General features: G+C 51.9%; 1 protein-coding gene across 1 annotated transcript; it reads right to left on the bottom strand.

Moving 5' to 3' along the window:
* Positions 1-1,157: 1,157 nt before the first annotated feature.
* On the bottom strand, positions 1,158-17,251 carry CCDC92B (coiled-coil domain containing 92B). Its single transcript, XM_036097954.2, has 4 exons — positions 17,050-17,251; positions 7,651-7,803; positions 4,099-4,146; positions 1,158-1,747 (listed from the first exon to the last, which is right to left on the bottom strand). Exons 2-4 carry the CDS (start codon positions 7,778-7,780, stop codon positions 1,158-1,160), a joined length of 768 nt encoding a protein of 255 aa, XP_035953847.1. The 5' UTR covers positions 7,781-7,803; positions 17,050-17,251.
* Positions 17,252-17,943: the final 692 nt, after the last annotated feature.

Below are 17,943 nucleotides of genomic sequence, written 5' to 3'. Positions count from 1 at the left end.
CCCACACTCTGCCTTTGGTCAGAAGAAGGCAGCTGGGGAGAAAGTAGTTAGGAGGTGGGGTGTCCCACTTTCCATTTCACCACTCCCCATCCTAGACAGAAGAGTTACTCTGAGCATAGGCCACTGTCACTTCTGGTAGGACTGGGGGCCTCCCTGGAGGGGACCAGCCTGGGGACTAACCTGTGCTCCTACCTCCTCCCTCAGCAAACTCAAGCCTCTATCCACCACTGCCACTTCCAGGAACCTGGCCCTTCTTCCCACCTCCGGGTGCAGCTGGGCAAAATTAGCACCAATAGACAGGCCTAGGAAAGCTCCCAAGGCAGCCTTCACGTTCCCAGCTACCTCCAGCAGGGGAAGGCAGTTTCTGCCTTTCCAAAGCCTGACGTGGGGGGCGGCTGACTCGGCCGTGTCCCCCTTGCTTCCCTAGCACAGCTCCCAACCGAAATCCTTAGGTGGGCGTCCTGGGGAAGAACTGAACTGGAGACAGCTTTAGACCAGGTTCTGCCATCGAACCCATTCTGTACTCCTCTCCAGAAGTTCAAACCTCCATCACGTCACACTTTCCCTACCAGGGACACTGGCAGGAAATGCCTTTAAAGAATTGGGTGCTCTCCGGTAAGGACCTATCAGCGGGGTAGGGGTCGGAAAAGCGGCGTCAGAGGAAAAAGGTCCAGCCGCCAGCCCGGAGCCCGAACCTCCCCTCGAAGGCAGGCTTGGCGGGAAGGGCAGCCGTGCGGGAATGGGGGAGGGCCGACAGGGGAGCTGGAAGGCCTAGGGGTGCTAAGTGCCACTGCATTCCTTTCGTAGGCCAGCCCAGCCTTCCCCCTCGCGTCCCGCGATTGACCGCTTTCCCCGGACAGGGCGCGCCCCCCGCTCCCTCCCCTCCCTGCAGCAGATAAGCTTCCGTACTGCGAGTCCTCGCCACAAAAGAAGGTGCACTCTCAGCCCCGCCGAGGAGCCCCCTCGGGGCAGGACAATACAAAAAGGCTGGGGCGGTTGGAAGGGGTGGGGGTGGGGGAGCTGGGGCCGCCTCCGCTCGCTCCCTGCAGGAGCGCCGGCTCCCGCGGCCCCCCGGGACCTGCCTGCGCGGGCCTACGCTGCGTCCCTAGCCGGAGGCCGAGCCGGCCTTCCCCACTCCCCGCCCCGCAGCCCCGCGCCTACTCCGGCTCCCCGGGAGCGCTGGGCGGGCTGGGCGCGGCCGGCGGGCCGGCTTGGTCCGGGGGCTCCTGGGGAGGCGGCTGGCGCGGGCTGCGGCCGCTCGGCCGCGGGGGCCTCCGGGCGTAGAGGAAGAGCGCGGGGTCGGGCATGGGGTCGACGTCGTCCAGGGCGCGGGCCGCGCGCTCCCAGGCGGCCCAGTCCCGGCCCGGGCCCTTGGCGGCGGCCTCGGCGGCGGGCGGGCGGCGGACCCGCTGTGCGCGCCGGCGGGGCCGGGGCTCGGCGGCGGCGGCGGCGGGGCCCGGGCGCGGAGTCTGCAGTCTCTGGCGCGCCGCGTGCAGCTGGCAGGAGAGGTAGGCGGCCGCCTCGGTGTGCTTCTGCAGCTCGGTGCCCAGCACGGTGGCACGGTGGCTGCGGCGCCGCAGCTCCTCCAGGAAGCGGCGCTCCTCGGCGCGCAGGCTGCAGCGCAGCGCTGACACCAGCGCCTCGCGCTGCGCCACCTCCCGCCGCAGCTCGGCGTTGGCGGCCGTCCGCGCGGCCAGCTGCGACTCCAGCGCGCGGCACTTGCTCTCCAGCTCCCGGGACGCCGCCTCTGCGGGGGGAGGGGGGGGCGGAGGGGAAGGGGGGGAGATGGACAGGAGAGGTGATGGTCTCCGCCTGGCCGATCCTCACAGCTCGCCAAGCCACGTTACCGAGCCCCGCACTCCCTCCCCACTCCTCCGCTACTCTGGCCTTCCTTTTCTCTGCCTCAGGGCCCTGGCACCTATCCTACCCTCTGGCCTCTCTAATTCATCAGGCTTCAGCTTAAATGCAAACCCCTCCCTGACCATTTATGCACCCCACAAATATCTGTTGAACCCTTACTATATGCACTGTGCTAGGCATAGGGGATATGGTGGATAATAAAACATTCCTCATGAAGCTTACAGCAAGCATAGTGGGAGAGGTATGATACATAATCACAAATGACTGTGAGGTTGCATCTGTGACTTGTGCCAGTGCCATGACTCACAGGAGACCTAACCAGGCTTTGCAACAGAAGAGCACTTAGGCTAGCAGGAGTTGGAAGAATGAGTTGGAGTTAAGCAGTGAAGAGCTAGAGAGGAGGGTGCTTTGCACAGAGGAACATGTCTCCCAGGGGAGGAGAGACATGCAACAGTGAGGGACTGAAAGACCTGGGACCTGGGAATGTGGGCAGGAAAGGGGAATCAGCTGCCTTGGAGCTTGCTCTTTCTTTCCTAGAGCATTTGCTACATTTTGTAATTTATGTGTGTTACTTATTGTTTGCCTTTGCCCACTGCACTGAGTTTCAACACTGGACATATACATTGACCACCCAGAGAGCTTTAAAAAATCGTTTCCTGGGCCCTAACAAAGACCAATTGAATCAAGATCTCTGGGATTGGACCTGGGAACTGGCACCTCTTCAATGTGCCCAGGTGATTCTAATGTACCCGCAGAGTTGAGGACCCCTGTCTCCCAGATCATGAGCTCCATTTCAGCAGGAACATATCCTGGGATTAACACATGTGTGTGATTGTAGTGACAGAGATAGCTGAAAGGTGACAAAAGGTAGGCAAAAGGTGACTCCGGAAAGGATATGAAAAATCAGCAAGTGGTAGGGGGACAAAGAAAGGGAGCTCATATCCACTGAGCGAGAAGATTAAAAAAAAAAAAACAGGACACTAACTAACCCTTGAGCTCAGATGACCCCAGAAACTCTTTCAGAGGAAGGATAGTAGGTGGGGTGAAGGTTACTATTGTTACAGAACTGGTGTTTGGGATGTATGCCCCCTTCCTCCAAGTACAGAGGCATGAAGAGGTTGCCCCTGGTTGCCACTTAAAGAAGTGGGCAGAATTCGTTCAAGTCTATAAATGTTTAAATCTTTATGCGTGAATATGCAAAGCAATTTGTAGGGCTCTCAACATTTTACCTTAAACTTCAGCTTTCTCCATGCCTAAGTCTTGGTCATGTATATCGTTCTTGATCTATGAGCAGCACATCAATGGCAGGGAGTCCATTCCCTGCTAAATTCCTCCCAGCTAAGAAAGACTGCATGGTGATTCATTTTAAATTAAGCATTTACCAAGTCCCTCTTCATGTCTTGCACCGGGAGACAATGGATAACACCCAGTCCCAGTTCTCAGAGATCATATAATTTTGGTGATTAAGATCTCACAATGGAACCCCTCCCTTTTAAAAAAAGTTTTAATTGTAGCAAAAACCAAATAACATAGAGTTTACCATCTTAACCATTTTTAAGTGTACAGTTCAGTAGTTTTAAGTAAACTCATATTGTTGTGCAACAGGTCTTTAGAACTTTTTCGTTTTGCAAAACTGAAACTCTATGCTCATTGAACACCATCTCCCCCCACCCTCCATTTTATGGGTGAAGTAATAATCTGTAAACAAATATTTTAGCGGAATTGCTACAATGGCAAGAAGTCCTGCTTTTGTAAAATGAAGGATTTGCTGATGTGCATGTGTTTCTTTTTTCTCCTCATCTAGATGAAGTTCCTTCAAGTCATGGACTCCATATTGCCATTGTGTTGCATCTCAACAATTAGCATCTTGGACGGTGTGGACACTGACCATGGAAATCACTTGTGCAAGGATGGGAAAGATTAGGGAGGTAGGTCATAGAAAGGAGTAAAGTCGACGAGATGGACTTCCTGGATACCATATCCTTCCTGCGTTCATTTTCCTACTTTGGACAGAGACACGGATATAGGGTATGGTGGTGCAGGTTGTTCATTGTACAATGTCACCCAGATGAGTAGGTAAATGGGGCTGACATCCTACACTCTGTTTAACAAGCTGAAGAGTGGCTGTCCCCCATGTCTGGACTGGGGACAGAGAAGGCTTGGGTCCTACTAAGTGGTGGGTAAAAGATGACCTGTTGGGCCCACATGGCATTTCCCCACCAGTCATCCTTCTCTTACCTTGCTGATGAGACTGGGCCTCTCTCATCTCCAGGTCACGAGTCAGTTCTGGGGGGAGGAGAGAAAAGAAAAGGCAGTCGTGTGTGTGTGTGTGTGTGTGTGTGTGTATATGTGTGTGGTGTATGAGAGAGAGAGACATACGGAGAGAAAGAGAGAGGGAGGGAGAGAGATCAGGGAATCACAACTCAGTAAAAGTGGCAATATTAGCATCCTTAGAAGCCATCTAAACCACCTCCCATACCTATTTTACTGCGGTTCAGTGAGGGAAAGAGATGAAGAGAGGTGCAAGGCACAGCCTGAGCCTGACTGGCCTGATTCTAAGCCCAGAGAACTTTCTAGTACAAGCGCCATGGGCTGCGTTTGGAGGTTAGTTCAACCCTTGCACTGAGGAGCCTGGCTTGCTTTTGGGGCTGGGGGAGTATTTGCTCCTTCCCAACCGTGATATACAAATATCTAACATGACAGCCAATCAGAGCCACTCTGGAGGACCCCTGCTGTGCAGGGCACAGCCCCGTTAGGGTTTAGTTGGTGGATGTGGGAAGGCTGGAGGGTCCTGGGCTGCTTGGGGGCCCTGGAGCGGGACTCAGGGCAGTAGCTATTTACCAATAGGGTACATGCGTTTCACTATTTTCACAGCCAGTACTGCTGTGCCTGCGTTATTTTCTGAACATCAGCCCTGCTCCTTTCCAAGACCTGTTTTCCGCCATGTTTCACAAGGCAAGGAGAGGGGCCTCAGGGAGGACAGCGCCACCTGGTGATGGAAGGCCTACATGGCACTTGCCTTGGAGCTGAGGGGGCGGGGTCAGCCCGCTAAGGGTGCTGGTGTTAAGAGAGGTTTCCTCCTGGGTGCTGGCAGCCGAGCCACCACCCTTGCGCCTCCCTGTCTTCCCAGTCCCCATTCCTTACCGCCCAGAATGCCCCAGCCCTCGGCCAGCTGAGTTTGATCATTTTTTTCAGCCCCACCCCAACTCCCCCAAATCCACCACAGCTCAAGAGCTGGGAAAAGGGCAGGAGGGAGCCCGGCAGCAGCTGATGACAGAGGGCATCTCCTCTGGAGCAAGTGTATGTACTTGCAGGGATGCGATCTGGTGCCTAAAGGGAGGAGGTGTGAACCTGGGAGTGGGATAAGGTAGCAAATCTCTGGGATCAATGCCCAGCAGCACCTAGAGAGTCTAGCCTTGTGGGCCCTCTGTCTGCCCCTCCTCACTGGCTCTTCCCTTGGGAGGCCAAATGTTGCTAGGAGACCGAGAGCCAGGGTACCTGGGCCTTTTGCTGTGACCTGAGTCTGAACCTCCTTCCTGGAGCCCCAGGGAGGACCCTGATACCTCTATCCTCCAGGGCTTCCTGGAGCCAACTTGGCCCCTCCTGCAAGGCCCCTGGGTAGCCCAAGGGATCTGGCTCTGCCAATACCTCCCAGTGGAGTGTTTTCACCCTTAATCAGGGAAGTTGGGGGAGGGGAGATAGACTCCTAGTTGGGCTCCACTCCCCCCATCCATCAGATCTCCCTGCCCATCTTCTGGCCAGAGTCCCCACCTTTAGAAGAGCATGCAGTGAGATCAGATACCCTATGTGACCTTGAGCCAGGAATGGGACCTCTCTGAGCCTCAGTATTCTATTCTGTGAAATGGGGACAAAATCACACCTGCCTCTCAAGGGGCTGTTGCTAGGATTAAATTAGAGAAAATAAACAGAGGGCCCAACCCAGGGCTGAGTAGGTGCTGAATACATAGGGCAGTTCTTGTTATCATCCAGGCTGCCCCACCACCCAGAATACACCCACCCATCTCTTAAACCTCTTCAGTCTGAATGGCACCCCTTTTTTGCAGGCTCTTTCTGAAGGCCTGCCTGCTTGGTTCCTACACTAGTTCATCCCCTCTCCCATCCCCTTCTCAGCCTCTGAGCCCCGGTTTATTTATATATATATTTTTAAAGATTTTATTTATTTATTTATTTACTTACTTATTTGAGAGAGAGAGAGGCCTCAAGCCAGGGGAGAGGCTGAGGGAAAGCCCTTGCGGGGCTCGATCTCGAAACCCTGAGATCATGACCTGAGCCGAAATCAAGTTGGACACTCAACTGAACCGATTGAGCCATCCAGGCGCCCCTATAATATATATATAGGCTATATATATTTATATATATTTTTTTATTTTATTTTATTTTTTTAAAGTAGGCTCCATGCCCAATAAGAGGTCTGAACTCACAACCCTGAGATTAAGAGCCAGGTGCCCCTCTGAGTCCCTGTTTAATCTCCTTGAAAAAATCTTTGTTCTGCTCCCTTCCCCTCACTCCTCCACCCCTTGGAAGAAGGGCCTTATTCAGTTATTTCAGCCCCAAGAGTGGCTGTTCCAGGCCAGCCCAGAGTTATTTTTATCTCCTTAATCAATAACCAAGAGGCTGCAGTCCCATACCCAGCTGGAAAGGGTGGTGGGGGCTGTTCCAGCCCTATCACACTTTCTTGGGATCCTGGCCTATGTCCTGCGTGGAAGGACCCAGGTCTTCAGAATTAGGGCAAAGCAAAAAGAAACTAGAGCAAGAGCTGTAGGGTCTTAGGGTACACTCATTCTGATTTTCCTTTCATGTTGCCACTGCAATGAAAAAATGTATCAGGCAAGGGCATCAGGCAGGGGTGAGTTGGTGTGGGCCATCCCTGCCCCCTGGGCTGGCCTCTTCTGCCATCCCGGCTTCAGGGGAGATTGCAGGGAGCCTGGCCTAGGAGTGTAGCTGCTGAATCTGTATATGAAGCTGGAGGAGGGTGTGGTGGTGGAGAGTCAGGATGACCAGTGTCGCATGCTACAGAGCGAGAAGCCAGGCAGGTCCCTCAGTTTCCCTCTAGAGAATGGGGGGCCTCCCATGAGCAGAGGCTGGAAGGGAAGTAGAAGTCTGAGCATCTTGGGGAGAGAGTGTGCAGAAAGCTGCAGAGGCATGCACAGCTGAGAGTCTGGAGCTCTGGGTTCTAATCTTGGCTCTCTCACTAGCATATTGTGTGGCACTCTCTCTCTCTCTTTGGATCTCAGTTTACCTACTTGTATAATGAAGATGTTGGGCTGTTCCAACTGACACATTCTATGAGTCACGGGCTCTAAAGCCTGTACTTGGAGACTCAGCCTGGGTGAGCACTTGGGCCGGAGCCCAGCCTCTGAGAGGGCCAGGCAGCTGAAGCCTGAGGTCCAAGAGCAGAGGTCAGGCCTGGGATTTGGCTTCATTCTTGGTGCCTCCTTCTGTCTTGTTCACAAATCCAATCGGTTGCCACGTCCTTCCCTTCACCCTGTCTCCCACCAGTCTTCCCCTTTCTACCCCTTTCATCTCTCCCCGGACCATTTCATCGGCCCCATCACTAGCCTCCTTGTCTCCCTTCCCCTCCAATTCATCTTTCATACAACTGCTAAGTTTGGAGTTTCGTAATGCAGCATGATGCTCTTCAGAAACCTTCAGTGGCTCCCCACTCCCCAGGAGGACAGGCCAAACTTCTCAGCTGTCCTGATACTTGTCAGGGTCTCCCATGAGCTGCCCCCCACCCCTCCCCCCAACCCCCCATCCCTCCAGCCTCACCTGAACAGCGTTTCTGCAGCCTCAGGATTTCCAGGTGCAGGTCTCGCAGCAGGGCCATCTGCTCCTTTTTCAGGAAGCTGATGTGGCGTTGCACACTCTGGATCTGATGCTCCAGGGACACGGTATCCATGGCAACCCAGGCCTGGGCCCCACCTGGGGGGAAGATGATAAGGTAAACCCACATCTTGTGGGCCCATCTGCCCTGCCCACCCTCAGATCCCTCAGAGTCTCCCGCAATCGGGACTCCTGTCGCCACTAGGCAGACAGTCCTACGGCCGCACTCATTTCCCCCGTGTTTACTCACCAAAGCGTCACGCGTGTGTTGTCAGGGAAGTATAGTTATTCCCATTTAACAGATGAAGAACCAGAGGCCTGGAGGGAAATGGCTGCATGCCCCTGCCTGCATGTAACTTTAGCCTATCTGCTTCTTAGAAAGGAGCACGAATGGAGCCGCAAAGTCAGTGAAGAGAGACAGAGGCAGGCTGTAGCCTGCTTCCTCACCAGCTCTGGGCAAGCCCTCTCCCTCTCTGGGCTCTTGGTTTTCTCGTGCCTAAACTGAGGGAGTTATGGAGTGGAAAAACCCATCCCGCCAGCATCCCAGTTCAAGGGTGCCCACCAGCTGGTAGACCGGCATGATGGTTAGAGCACACCCTCTCCCGCTTCAACTCCATTTCTCCGACTTAACCTTAACTCAGGACTCTGGGCTCCTCTAGGTCGCAGAGGAGGATCTGATGAGTAGTCTACTAACACCAACTCTATGGGCTGAAGGCAGGTGGCACCCTTTTTGAAAGAGGAGTGGCTGGCTCAATTGGTAGAGCATGTGACTCTTGATCTCGGGATTGTGAGTTCGAGCCACGTTGGGTGTGGAGATTACTTCAGAATAAAATCTTCAAAAAAAATAAAAGAGGAGTGGGAGAGGTTGATAAGGAGACCCATGCAAATGAATCCATGAATCACATAAGACACTGTGAAGGGAGGGGAGCTCTGTGCCCCTGAATCCTAATGGTGCCCTGGCTTTGCAGCCCTCCCCCTTTTGACCCCATCCCTTTCCCAGGAGGTCCCTCCTGTGATGATCACCGTCCTGGAGAAGTATGAGCAGAGGGCAGAAACAGGAGGCAGAGTTCATGCCTTTTCTGCCAGGGACTCGCTAAGCGTTTTTTTTTTTAAATTTTTTTATTTATTTGAGACAGAGAGAGAGAGCGTGCAAGTGGGGGAGAGGCAGAGGGAGAGACTCTCCAAGCAGACTCCCTGCTGAGTGCAGAGCCCAACACAGGGTTCCACCCCATGACCCCAAGACCATGACCTGAGCCAAAACCAGGAGTCTGACGCTCAACCGACCGACCTATCCGGGCACCCCTCCCCCTAAGCTTTTGAAGGAGCTGTTTCTACCTGCCCCAGGAATTCCCTGGGCCGTGGAGAGAGAGGCCAGTTGATGGACCGCTCTTTTCAGCAAATGGTCCCCTCCAGATTGACTTTGATGTAAGTCCCTGCAAATCCAGATTTTCATTTGTAGGGTCGCATCAAGCATGTGCACCTGAGAAACTCACATTCATAGGTTGGTCTCTTGGGCTCCCTTTCCTTGTACTCCCTTAATCCAACCAAAGAGGCCTTTCATTTCAGCAGGGGGTGGCCCTTTGGCCTGTGGGAACCACTGGCTACATTTGCTGACCATCTGCTATGTTTGGGAACTTTATACACGTTATCTTACTTCTGCTAACCACTCTTCACTAAATATTACCACCCCCATTTCACAAATAAAGAAACTGAGGCTCAGAGCCGAAGTGATTTGTGCCAGTTCATATGGTAAGTGGTGGCAGACCCAATTCTCTAACTGAGTCTTTTGAATCCAAAGTAGGTTCCCAGTATCACACTGAAAATAGTCCTGGGTTTGAATCCTGAGTCTTTTGGTTACCTGCTGTGTGACTTTGGGCAAGAAAATTAACCTCCCTCAATCTTTTTTCCCTTCTCTGTAAAATGGGGCTAATGGTGACAGTCTTAGGATAGTTGTGAGAATTAAATGAGATTAAAAAGTTCAGAGCACTTCTCTGTCTAGTGTGTGAGTAGGTTACTCCTTGTCTTGATTTGCTCATTTATTCATTCATACATTCAGTGATCTACTTATTGCCAACTATGGGGGTGTGGGAGACACAGTGATGAACAAAACAAAATTCTTGCTCTCATGGAGCTCACAGGATGAAGAGAATCAAATAAATAAATGCATCAAACAAATAATAATATAAATAAGTGTACAATTATAATCTGTGAAGAGCACCATAGAAGAAACATATAGGGTAATGTGAAAGAATATAAAGTGGGACCTATTTTAGATTTGGGGCCAGAGAAGGTCTCTTGAAGGAAGTGATTTTAAGCCAAGACTTTGTGGCAGGCAGAATTCTAAGCTGGTCCCCAAGATTCCCAGCCCCTGGTGCATATGTCCTCCTGCACCATCCCCTTTCTTTGAGTGTGTGTGGGACTTTGAATATGACAGATTTCTCTCCTGTGATTAGAAGGGATTTTGCAGTGTAATAAAGGTCTCCAATCAATTGACTCTGAGTTAACGGAAAGGGAGATGATTCCCGGCAGCCGGTTCATAGGGCCCGTACTGAAGGAAAAGATCTGAAGCCTGAGAGAAATGGTGCTTCTGGCCTCGCAGGAGTAAGCTGTCATGCTGTGAGGCAGCCCAGGAGGGAAGGCACAGGGCAAAGACCTGAGAGGGGCTGCTGGTGGCGGAGGATGGTTCCTGGCAGACAGCAGGCAAGCAATGAGGACGGCAGTTTGACAGCTGCAAGGAAGTCCGTTCTATGGGCTACCTAAGGGATCTTGGAAGTGGGTCTTTTCCCTGGTTGAGCCTTCAGATGTGAGAATGCAGCCAGCCTTAATTTCAGCCATTTGAGGCCCTGAGCAAGGACCCAGCTAAAATATGCCAAACTCCAGATCCTTGGAAACTGTGAGGTAACAAATTTATGCTATTTTATTTTATTTTATTTATTTATTTTTTTAAAGATTTTATTTATTTATTTGACAGAGAGAGAGACAGCGAGAGAGGGAACACAAGCAGGGGGAGTGGGAGAGGGAGAAGCAGGCTTCTTGCTGAACTGGGAGCCCGATGCGGGGCTCGATCCCAGGACCCTGGGATCATGACCTGAGCCAAAGGCAGTTGCTTAACCAACTGAGCCACCCAGGCGCCCCAAATTTATGCTATTTTAAACCACTTAGTTTGTGGAAATTTGTTACGCCACAATAGAAAACTAATACAGACTTGGAGGAGGTGTAGGAGTTAGAAGAAGAATAGAGGGAAGAGCATTCCAAACAGGGAACAGCATTTGTGAAAGCCCTGGGGTAGGCTAATCATGATAGCTTACATTTATTCAGTGCCTACTATGTGCCAAGCTTTGTGCTAAGAGCTTCACATGGTCTTTTTGGGGGAACAGGGACATTGTCACTGCTGGTGGGGACTGAAGCGTAAGGTGTCAGGGGAGGGTCACAAGAACTGAGGTTAGCAAGAGAAGGATTGCACAGAGTCTTGTACACTATGCTAAGAATTTTGGATTAATACTAAATGGATTGGTAAGTTACTAAAGGCTTTTAAGCAGAGGAGGGACATGATATGATTTGCACTTTTAAAAGATCATTCTGGCTGCTGTGGGGAGGGCGGATTAGAGGGGGCAAAATGGATGCACAAGGTGAGCTGGGAGAATGTCGCAGTGGTCAAGGTGAGAGATGATAGAGGCCTGGGCCAGATGATGGAGGTGAAGACAGGGAGAAGTTCCAGGTGTATTTTGGGGGTAGAATTGTCAGCATGTGGGAATGGATTGAATTAAGTCATGATGACGGGGAGGGTGAATGTTCAGGATGTCTCCCAGTTTTCCAGTTTGGGCAACTCAAGTATGAAGGCACATTTGCTGGCTCTTTCTACATTTCTTCATTTTTCACATTAGACCTCTTTCACAATGGACCTCTTTTCTAATCTATAATCTGTAATCACTCCCCAGGTGATCTTGTCCAATCCTATGGCTGTAAATACTATTTATATGCTGACTCCTACATTAACTCTCCCCTGCACTCTACTGACTATGTAACACCTCCATTTGGATGTCTAATGGGTCCCTCAAATTTACAAGTCCCAATGCTGAGCTCTTGCAATTCATCCTACAAACCTTGCCCACTGTTCACCATCTTGATAAATGGCACCGGTTTTTGCCTGTTCACTCAGTTGCTCAGGCCAAGAACTTAAGAGTTATCTTTGGTTCCTCTCTTTCTTCATATTCCACAGCCAATCCATCTGCAAATCCAGTTGTCTCTACCTTTGAAAACGTGTATGCTTAATCCAATCAGTTGTCACCATTTCCATTGCTGTCACCCTAGTCCCGGCCACTGCCATCCCTCTGATGTACCCTTTTTTTTTTTTTTTAAGATTTTATTTATTTGACAGAGAGAGACACAGCGAGAGAGGGAACACAAGCAGGGAGAGGGGGAGAGGGAGAAGCAGGCTCCCCGCTGAGCAAGGAGCCCGATGTGGGACTCGATCCGAGGACTCCAGGATCATGACCTGAGCCGAAGGCAGACGCTTAACGACTGAGCCACCCAGGCGCCCACCTCTGATGTACCCTGCAGTAGCCTGCTGACTGGCTTCTCGCTTCCAGTCTTGCTCATTTGCCATGCAGAGCTGGGGTTCCTTTAGCAAATCTGATCATATCTCCCTGCTCCCCACTGAAAACCCTCCAACAGCTTCCCATCACACTTAATACCTAATGCAAAATTCTTATCAGATCCTATGCAATTGCCCCTGGCTCTGTTTGCCCTCATCTACTCCTCTTCTTCCACTGCTGGCTCCACCCCAGCCACTCTGGCCTCCTTACTATTTCCTGAACCTGCCAAACACATTCTTGCCTCAGGGACTTTGTGCCGTCCCCTCTCCCAGGAATATCCTTCACCCAGATACCCTCATGGCCCATTCCTCCCCTTCATTCAGGATTCTGCTCAAATGTCACTTCCTTAGGGCCCTTCTCTGATTACCTGATTTAAAATAGAACCCTCTGTCACTGTCCATTCCCTTAATCTGCATTGTTTTTCTTCCATGAACTTACCATCACATGAATATACTACATTTTGTTTTTTGTCTATTTCCTCTGCCAGATTGTTGGCAACACGAGATGAAGGACTCTGTTTTGTTTCCTCCTGTTCCCTAGTGCCTAGCACAGTATCTGGCAAATAGAATATACTCAGTAAATACTTGTGGAATGCACCAGTGAGTGAGTTTCTGGAGCTGGGGCAGCCTGATGGAGGAGCAGATTTACAGAGAAGGGAAGATCAAGCCTAAAACATGTTAGATTTGACATGCTCAAGAGACCTAAACCAGGAAACATATATGTTAAGTAGGCAGTCAAATATCCTGGTGCGTAATTCAGGAGAAACAGACGAGCTGTGTCTGTGCTTTTGTGTAAGCAGGTTGGGATGCGTGTGCCTGTGTCTGCACACGTACCCGAGGCTGTGGGTGCCTCGAGGAGTGCACGTATGTGGACACGCATGTGTGGGGGGGTCCTGCTTCTCTTGCATCTATGTGCCTATGTTCTGTGTGCACCTGGAAGATGAGGGCATGTGGGCCTCTGCTTATGAGGAAGAGAGAAAATGTCTGTCCCCAACCACTGAAATGCAAGTGTTTCCGAAGACGAAAAGCCCTTTCCACACAGCCCTGGAGACTGGACCCTGGCCACCGTGAGAGGCTGAGCCAACCAGCTGTTTCTGAGCCTTCCCAGAAGGACTTGAGGATTTGCTTCCAACTAGGCAGGCTGCTCTTCTCAGGGCAGGAATTTGGGTCACAAACGATCTTGGCAGATATTCTTTCTTACACATGTTTAGTTTGTTTGGGGGAGGGTGGGAAATGGGTTGGGGAAAGGGACTACAACACAGCCCTCTCCCATGTGGCTGTCACACGCACTTCAGAAGGCCCAGGACAGGAAGATGTTGTAGAAATGTCATAGACATTCACATAGAAATGCAGTCGTGGAACCCTCTGGCTTGAGAAGAAGCTTGTGCCTGAGGACTTGGTCCAGACTGGTGGCAGCAGCTGAAAGGTTAGAGTTATCAGCTTTATCTTCTGGCCACATCCAGCCCAAGATGCCCAGCCTCACAGGTTAATGTGAGAAGGCTCCCTTGCCTTTGTCCACTGTCCTGACCTCCTCAGAGTCTGCATTGTTTCTGCTGCCCACCTTCTCCTGGAGCTCCTAGGTTCTTCTTTGTTTTAATTTTCTAGCTTGATGAAAAATGTTCATTAAAAATTGTTTATTTAGGGGCGCCTGGGTGGCTCAGTTGTTAAGCATCTGCCTTCGGCTTGGGTCATGATCTGAGTCCTGGGATTGAGCCCCGCATCAGGCTCCCTGCTCGGCGGGAAGCCTGCTTCTCCCTCTCCCACTCCCCCTGCTTGTGTTCCCTCTCTCGCTGTCTCTCTCTGTCAAATAAATAAATAAAATCTTTTAAAAAAATTGTTTATTTAAAAATAAAAAAAGGACCTGTAACATAGGGTTCAAGTTTATAGAGTTAATTCCAAGTACTTTTTTTTTTTTTTTTTAAGATTTTATTTATTTGGGGCGCCTGGGTGGCTCAGTTGTTAAGCGTCTGCCTTCGGCTCAGGTCATGATCCCAGGGTCCTGGGATCGAGTCCCGCATCGGGCTTTCTGCTCGGCAGGAAGCCTGCTTCTCTCTCTCTCCCACTCCCCCTGCTTGTGTTCCTGCTCTCGCTGTCTCTCTCTCTGTCAAATAAATAAATAAAATCTTTAAAAAAAAAAAAAAAAAAGATTTTATTTATTTGACAGAGAGAGCACAAGCAGAGGGAGACAGAGGGAGAAGCAGGCTCCCCGCCGAGCAAGGAGCCCGATGTGGGACTTGATCCCAGGACCCTGGGATCACGACCCGGGCCGAAGGCAGCCGCCCAACCAACTGAGCCACCCAGGCGTCCCAATTCCAAGTATGTTTGACATGTCTCTCATCTGTCTGAAACGTACACAATTCTGACCCTAAGGCCTGGCCTCCTGGTTTCTGAAAACAATCTCACCTCCTGCTTGTTTTTTTGGCGCTTGTGAGTACCCACTTTTCTTTCCAGCTATCTGACTCGAACTGACATGGCAAGTAGGAAATTCTTTCCTCTTTCCACTTCTTACAATTCTTTGGGTTGGAAGAACCACAGAAAGAGAAGAATCATAGCACTCAGGGCTCAGAGGGGTCTTAGGGATCATCCTAATCAGTGGTTTGCAAATTTTGTTCTAAAGAGCCCAGAGTTCTGCAGAGGGGTCTCAGAAGTTGCCAAAAATGGTTGGGGGCACAAGGCAGGCCTAGAGGCTTTGCTATTTTTACCCCTCTTTATTTTGATGGGCTTGTACATACAAATTCATTGGAGTGAAGGCTTCTGCTAATCAAAAATCTGAAAACCACTTTTATAGTCCAGTCTTTCCTTGGGTGGCTAACCACTCCCCCTCCCTTAATCTGCTCAATGTTCCCTGGTCTGGGCTGCCCCGTCTCACCCTCAGGCAGACAGAGTGGCTGGGCGAGGAACCAGAACTGAAGACTCTTCCTTTCTGCTTGTGTGGAGTTTGCATTTTCTGCCACCCCTCACCCCCTGACTGCTTCTCTTGTCCCAGTTTCAATTTCATCCTTACTGTTTCTTTTCTCTTTGGGACTGAAAGTATTTATTGAGTCAACAAATATCCTCGAACACTCAATATCCACATTTTGTTAAAATTTTTTAAGTACACCTTCTTGTTTCAGGGAGAATGTTAAACTCATTTTTATCATTTTTATAGCCAGGGCAGGTATATTAGATAGGACAGGCATGGTAATAAATGAATAAAGGAATTATGTTCTTTATTTTTCTTAGTCATTATTCTTCTTTACTACCTGACTCTGAGGCCTGGGGTAGAGGGAGAGCAGAAACTCAAGAAGTCTTTCTCCAATAGGGAGGCACAGGTAATAATACTTACAATAACCATCAATGCACAGGTAATAATACTTACATAACAATAATAAATGGCTGGCACTGTTCTTAGCATTTTACATATATTAACTCATTTATCTTTATAACAACCCTACACTGAAGGTTCTATTAGTATGTCCACTCTGTAGATGAGGAAACAGAGGCTCAAACAGGTTAAGTACCTTGCTCAATATATACAACTGCAGTGGCTAGCAACTAGGAGCTCCCCATTGGGTTCCCAGCCTACATTAAGGCCCTTCAAATCTAAGCACAATCCACATTTGCAGTCTGATCTCCTTCTTTTTGTGATTCTACCTTTTACTGCTCTCACAACAAACTCTCCTCATAAACATGGATGGACATCCCACGACCCTATCTCTGCCTCCTGAAACCTGACCCATCCTTCAGGGCACTTCTCAAAAGCTACCTTTCTTACCAAGTTTTTCCCCTGACCCTCACCAAGCTGGGATGACTCTCTTCCATCTCTGTGTTTCCCAGGCATCATTATGCCATGTATCACACTTCTACCCACACACACACCCCCCGTAGCCCGCCCCGGACCCCCCCCGGCCCCCGGACGTGTGCCTACCTGGCTTCTGCTCTAAGCCATAAGCTACCTGAGGGCAAGACCTTGTCTCTGGGAATCCTTTGTATGGGACAGGTGTACAACGAATGTTGGTGAAACTGGGAGAATGAGTTGAGTGTCACTGGGAATCACCAGGGCAAGTAAGTGCATGTATTAGAAAGTAATCCCCACCCCACCCCACCCCCCAAGTCCTTGGCTTTCCTGGGGACTTGTGTTGGGAACAAGAAGTCAGCCTTTGACAACTGTCTGGGACTCTGCAAGGTGGGCTCACCTGGCCAGTGTGGAGCCACCTTCTCCAAGGGTTTTGTGGTCCTCTCCACTCCAGAATCCCTCCTCCCCTGTTACCCTAGGCTATGGCATCCCCCCCTCCACTGAAGATCTCAGGACACCCAACCTCAGCAAAGCTGAGGATCCAGGGGCACGGGAGTGAGATGTATGAGGAAACTGGAGCGCCCATCCCCTTCAGTCTGGTGTTCTGCCTGATTATGCCTCCAATATGACTCCCGGAGAAGGCAGAGAGGGAGATGGAGACTAAGGAGGACGGGGAAGAGGGTTACCAGGGAGGACAGGGAAAGGAAGGCAGAAAGACGTGTGTGATGGGAGGTGGCAGGAGGTGGCGGTGGCTCGACCTCAGGCCGCTCTGGACTCTTCGCCAGGGGCGGTAAGGACCTGAGTCTGGGCAGCGGAGGACAACTTCTGCCAGCAGCCCGCGGGTCCTGTCCGCCTCCCGCGCGCTGCGGTGCCCAGCCCGGCGCCAGCCCTCCCAGGGGAGCTGGAGCTCGGGCCCCGCTGCTCCCCGCCCCGGGCCACCCCGCCGTCCACCCCCCACGCCCACCGGCCTCCTCACCTTCGGGACCTGAGGGAGCGACGGGCCAGCGGGGCCCTCGGACCGGGCCAGGCTGGGTGGGGGGAGGCGCTCTTCTTCCCCGAGCTAGCTGCGCCCAGGGTTCCGCAGCACCCGCCCGGGCTGCGGCGCCATCAGCTGCTGCGAGGCTGCGGGGTTGTCGGGCCGGGGCTCCAGGGGGGCCTCCGGGGCGCCGAGGGGGGTCCGGGGCGGGCTACAGGCGTAAACACCCAGCAACGTGACCGGAACTGGCGAACAAGCCGTAGGGGGAGCGGGGGGGGAGCGGGGGCGGGAGAGATAAGGGGGGAGGGGAGGGACCTGGGACTGGCGGGGAGGGGCCGTGGGCGGGGCGGGGGGAGGGGAGGCTGGCGGCGCGCAGTCGGGGGAAGGGGAAACCCAGGAGCCCGGGAGCCAGGCCTGTGGACCGCGGCAGGCAGCCGAACTCGGAGAGCTGGCTTTGGCTGGGAGCTGGAAGGGAAACCCGGGGAACCTGCGGGCCACTTGGCGAGCAAGGGCGCGGCGGGCGGATCAGCACCGCGGACAGCGCCCAGGCCGGTAGGCCGCGATCAGCTCCGCCCCTCTGCCCACCCACTGGCGTAGGAACCGGAGCAGTTCCCCACTGGCCCAGGGAAGGGTTGGGGGGCGAGCTGACCAGGGGTCAGGAAACCTATTCTGTGCCTAGTTGGCAGTGAAGCCACCCCAGACCTCTCACTAGCTGTGTGACCTTGGGGGAGTCACATCACCTCTCTGGATCCCAGTTGATAAGACATCCTCTCTCCTATGAGGGTCCAAAGAACCAAGGGAAGATCCTTTATCAACTCTGAAGTCCAGAACATTGGTATTGATACGCTTTCACTGTACGTGGGAGACTTCTGGACTTGGGCTACTTGGCATCTA

The sequence above is a fragment of the Halichoerus grypus genome, chromosome 2 (assembly GCF_964656455.1).
Source record: "Halichoerus grypus chromosome 2, mHalGry1.hap1.1, whole genome shotgun sequence".
NCBI classification, from domain to species: Eukaryota; Metazoa; Chordata; class Mammalia; order Carnivora; family Phocidae; genus Halichoerus; species Halichoerus grypus.
Note: the sequence above shows the minus strand (reverse complement) of the source record. Positions and strands in the feature narration are given on the sequence as shown.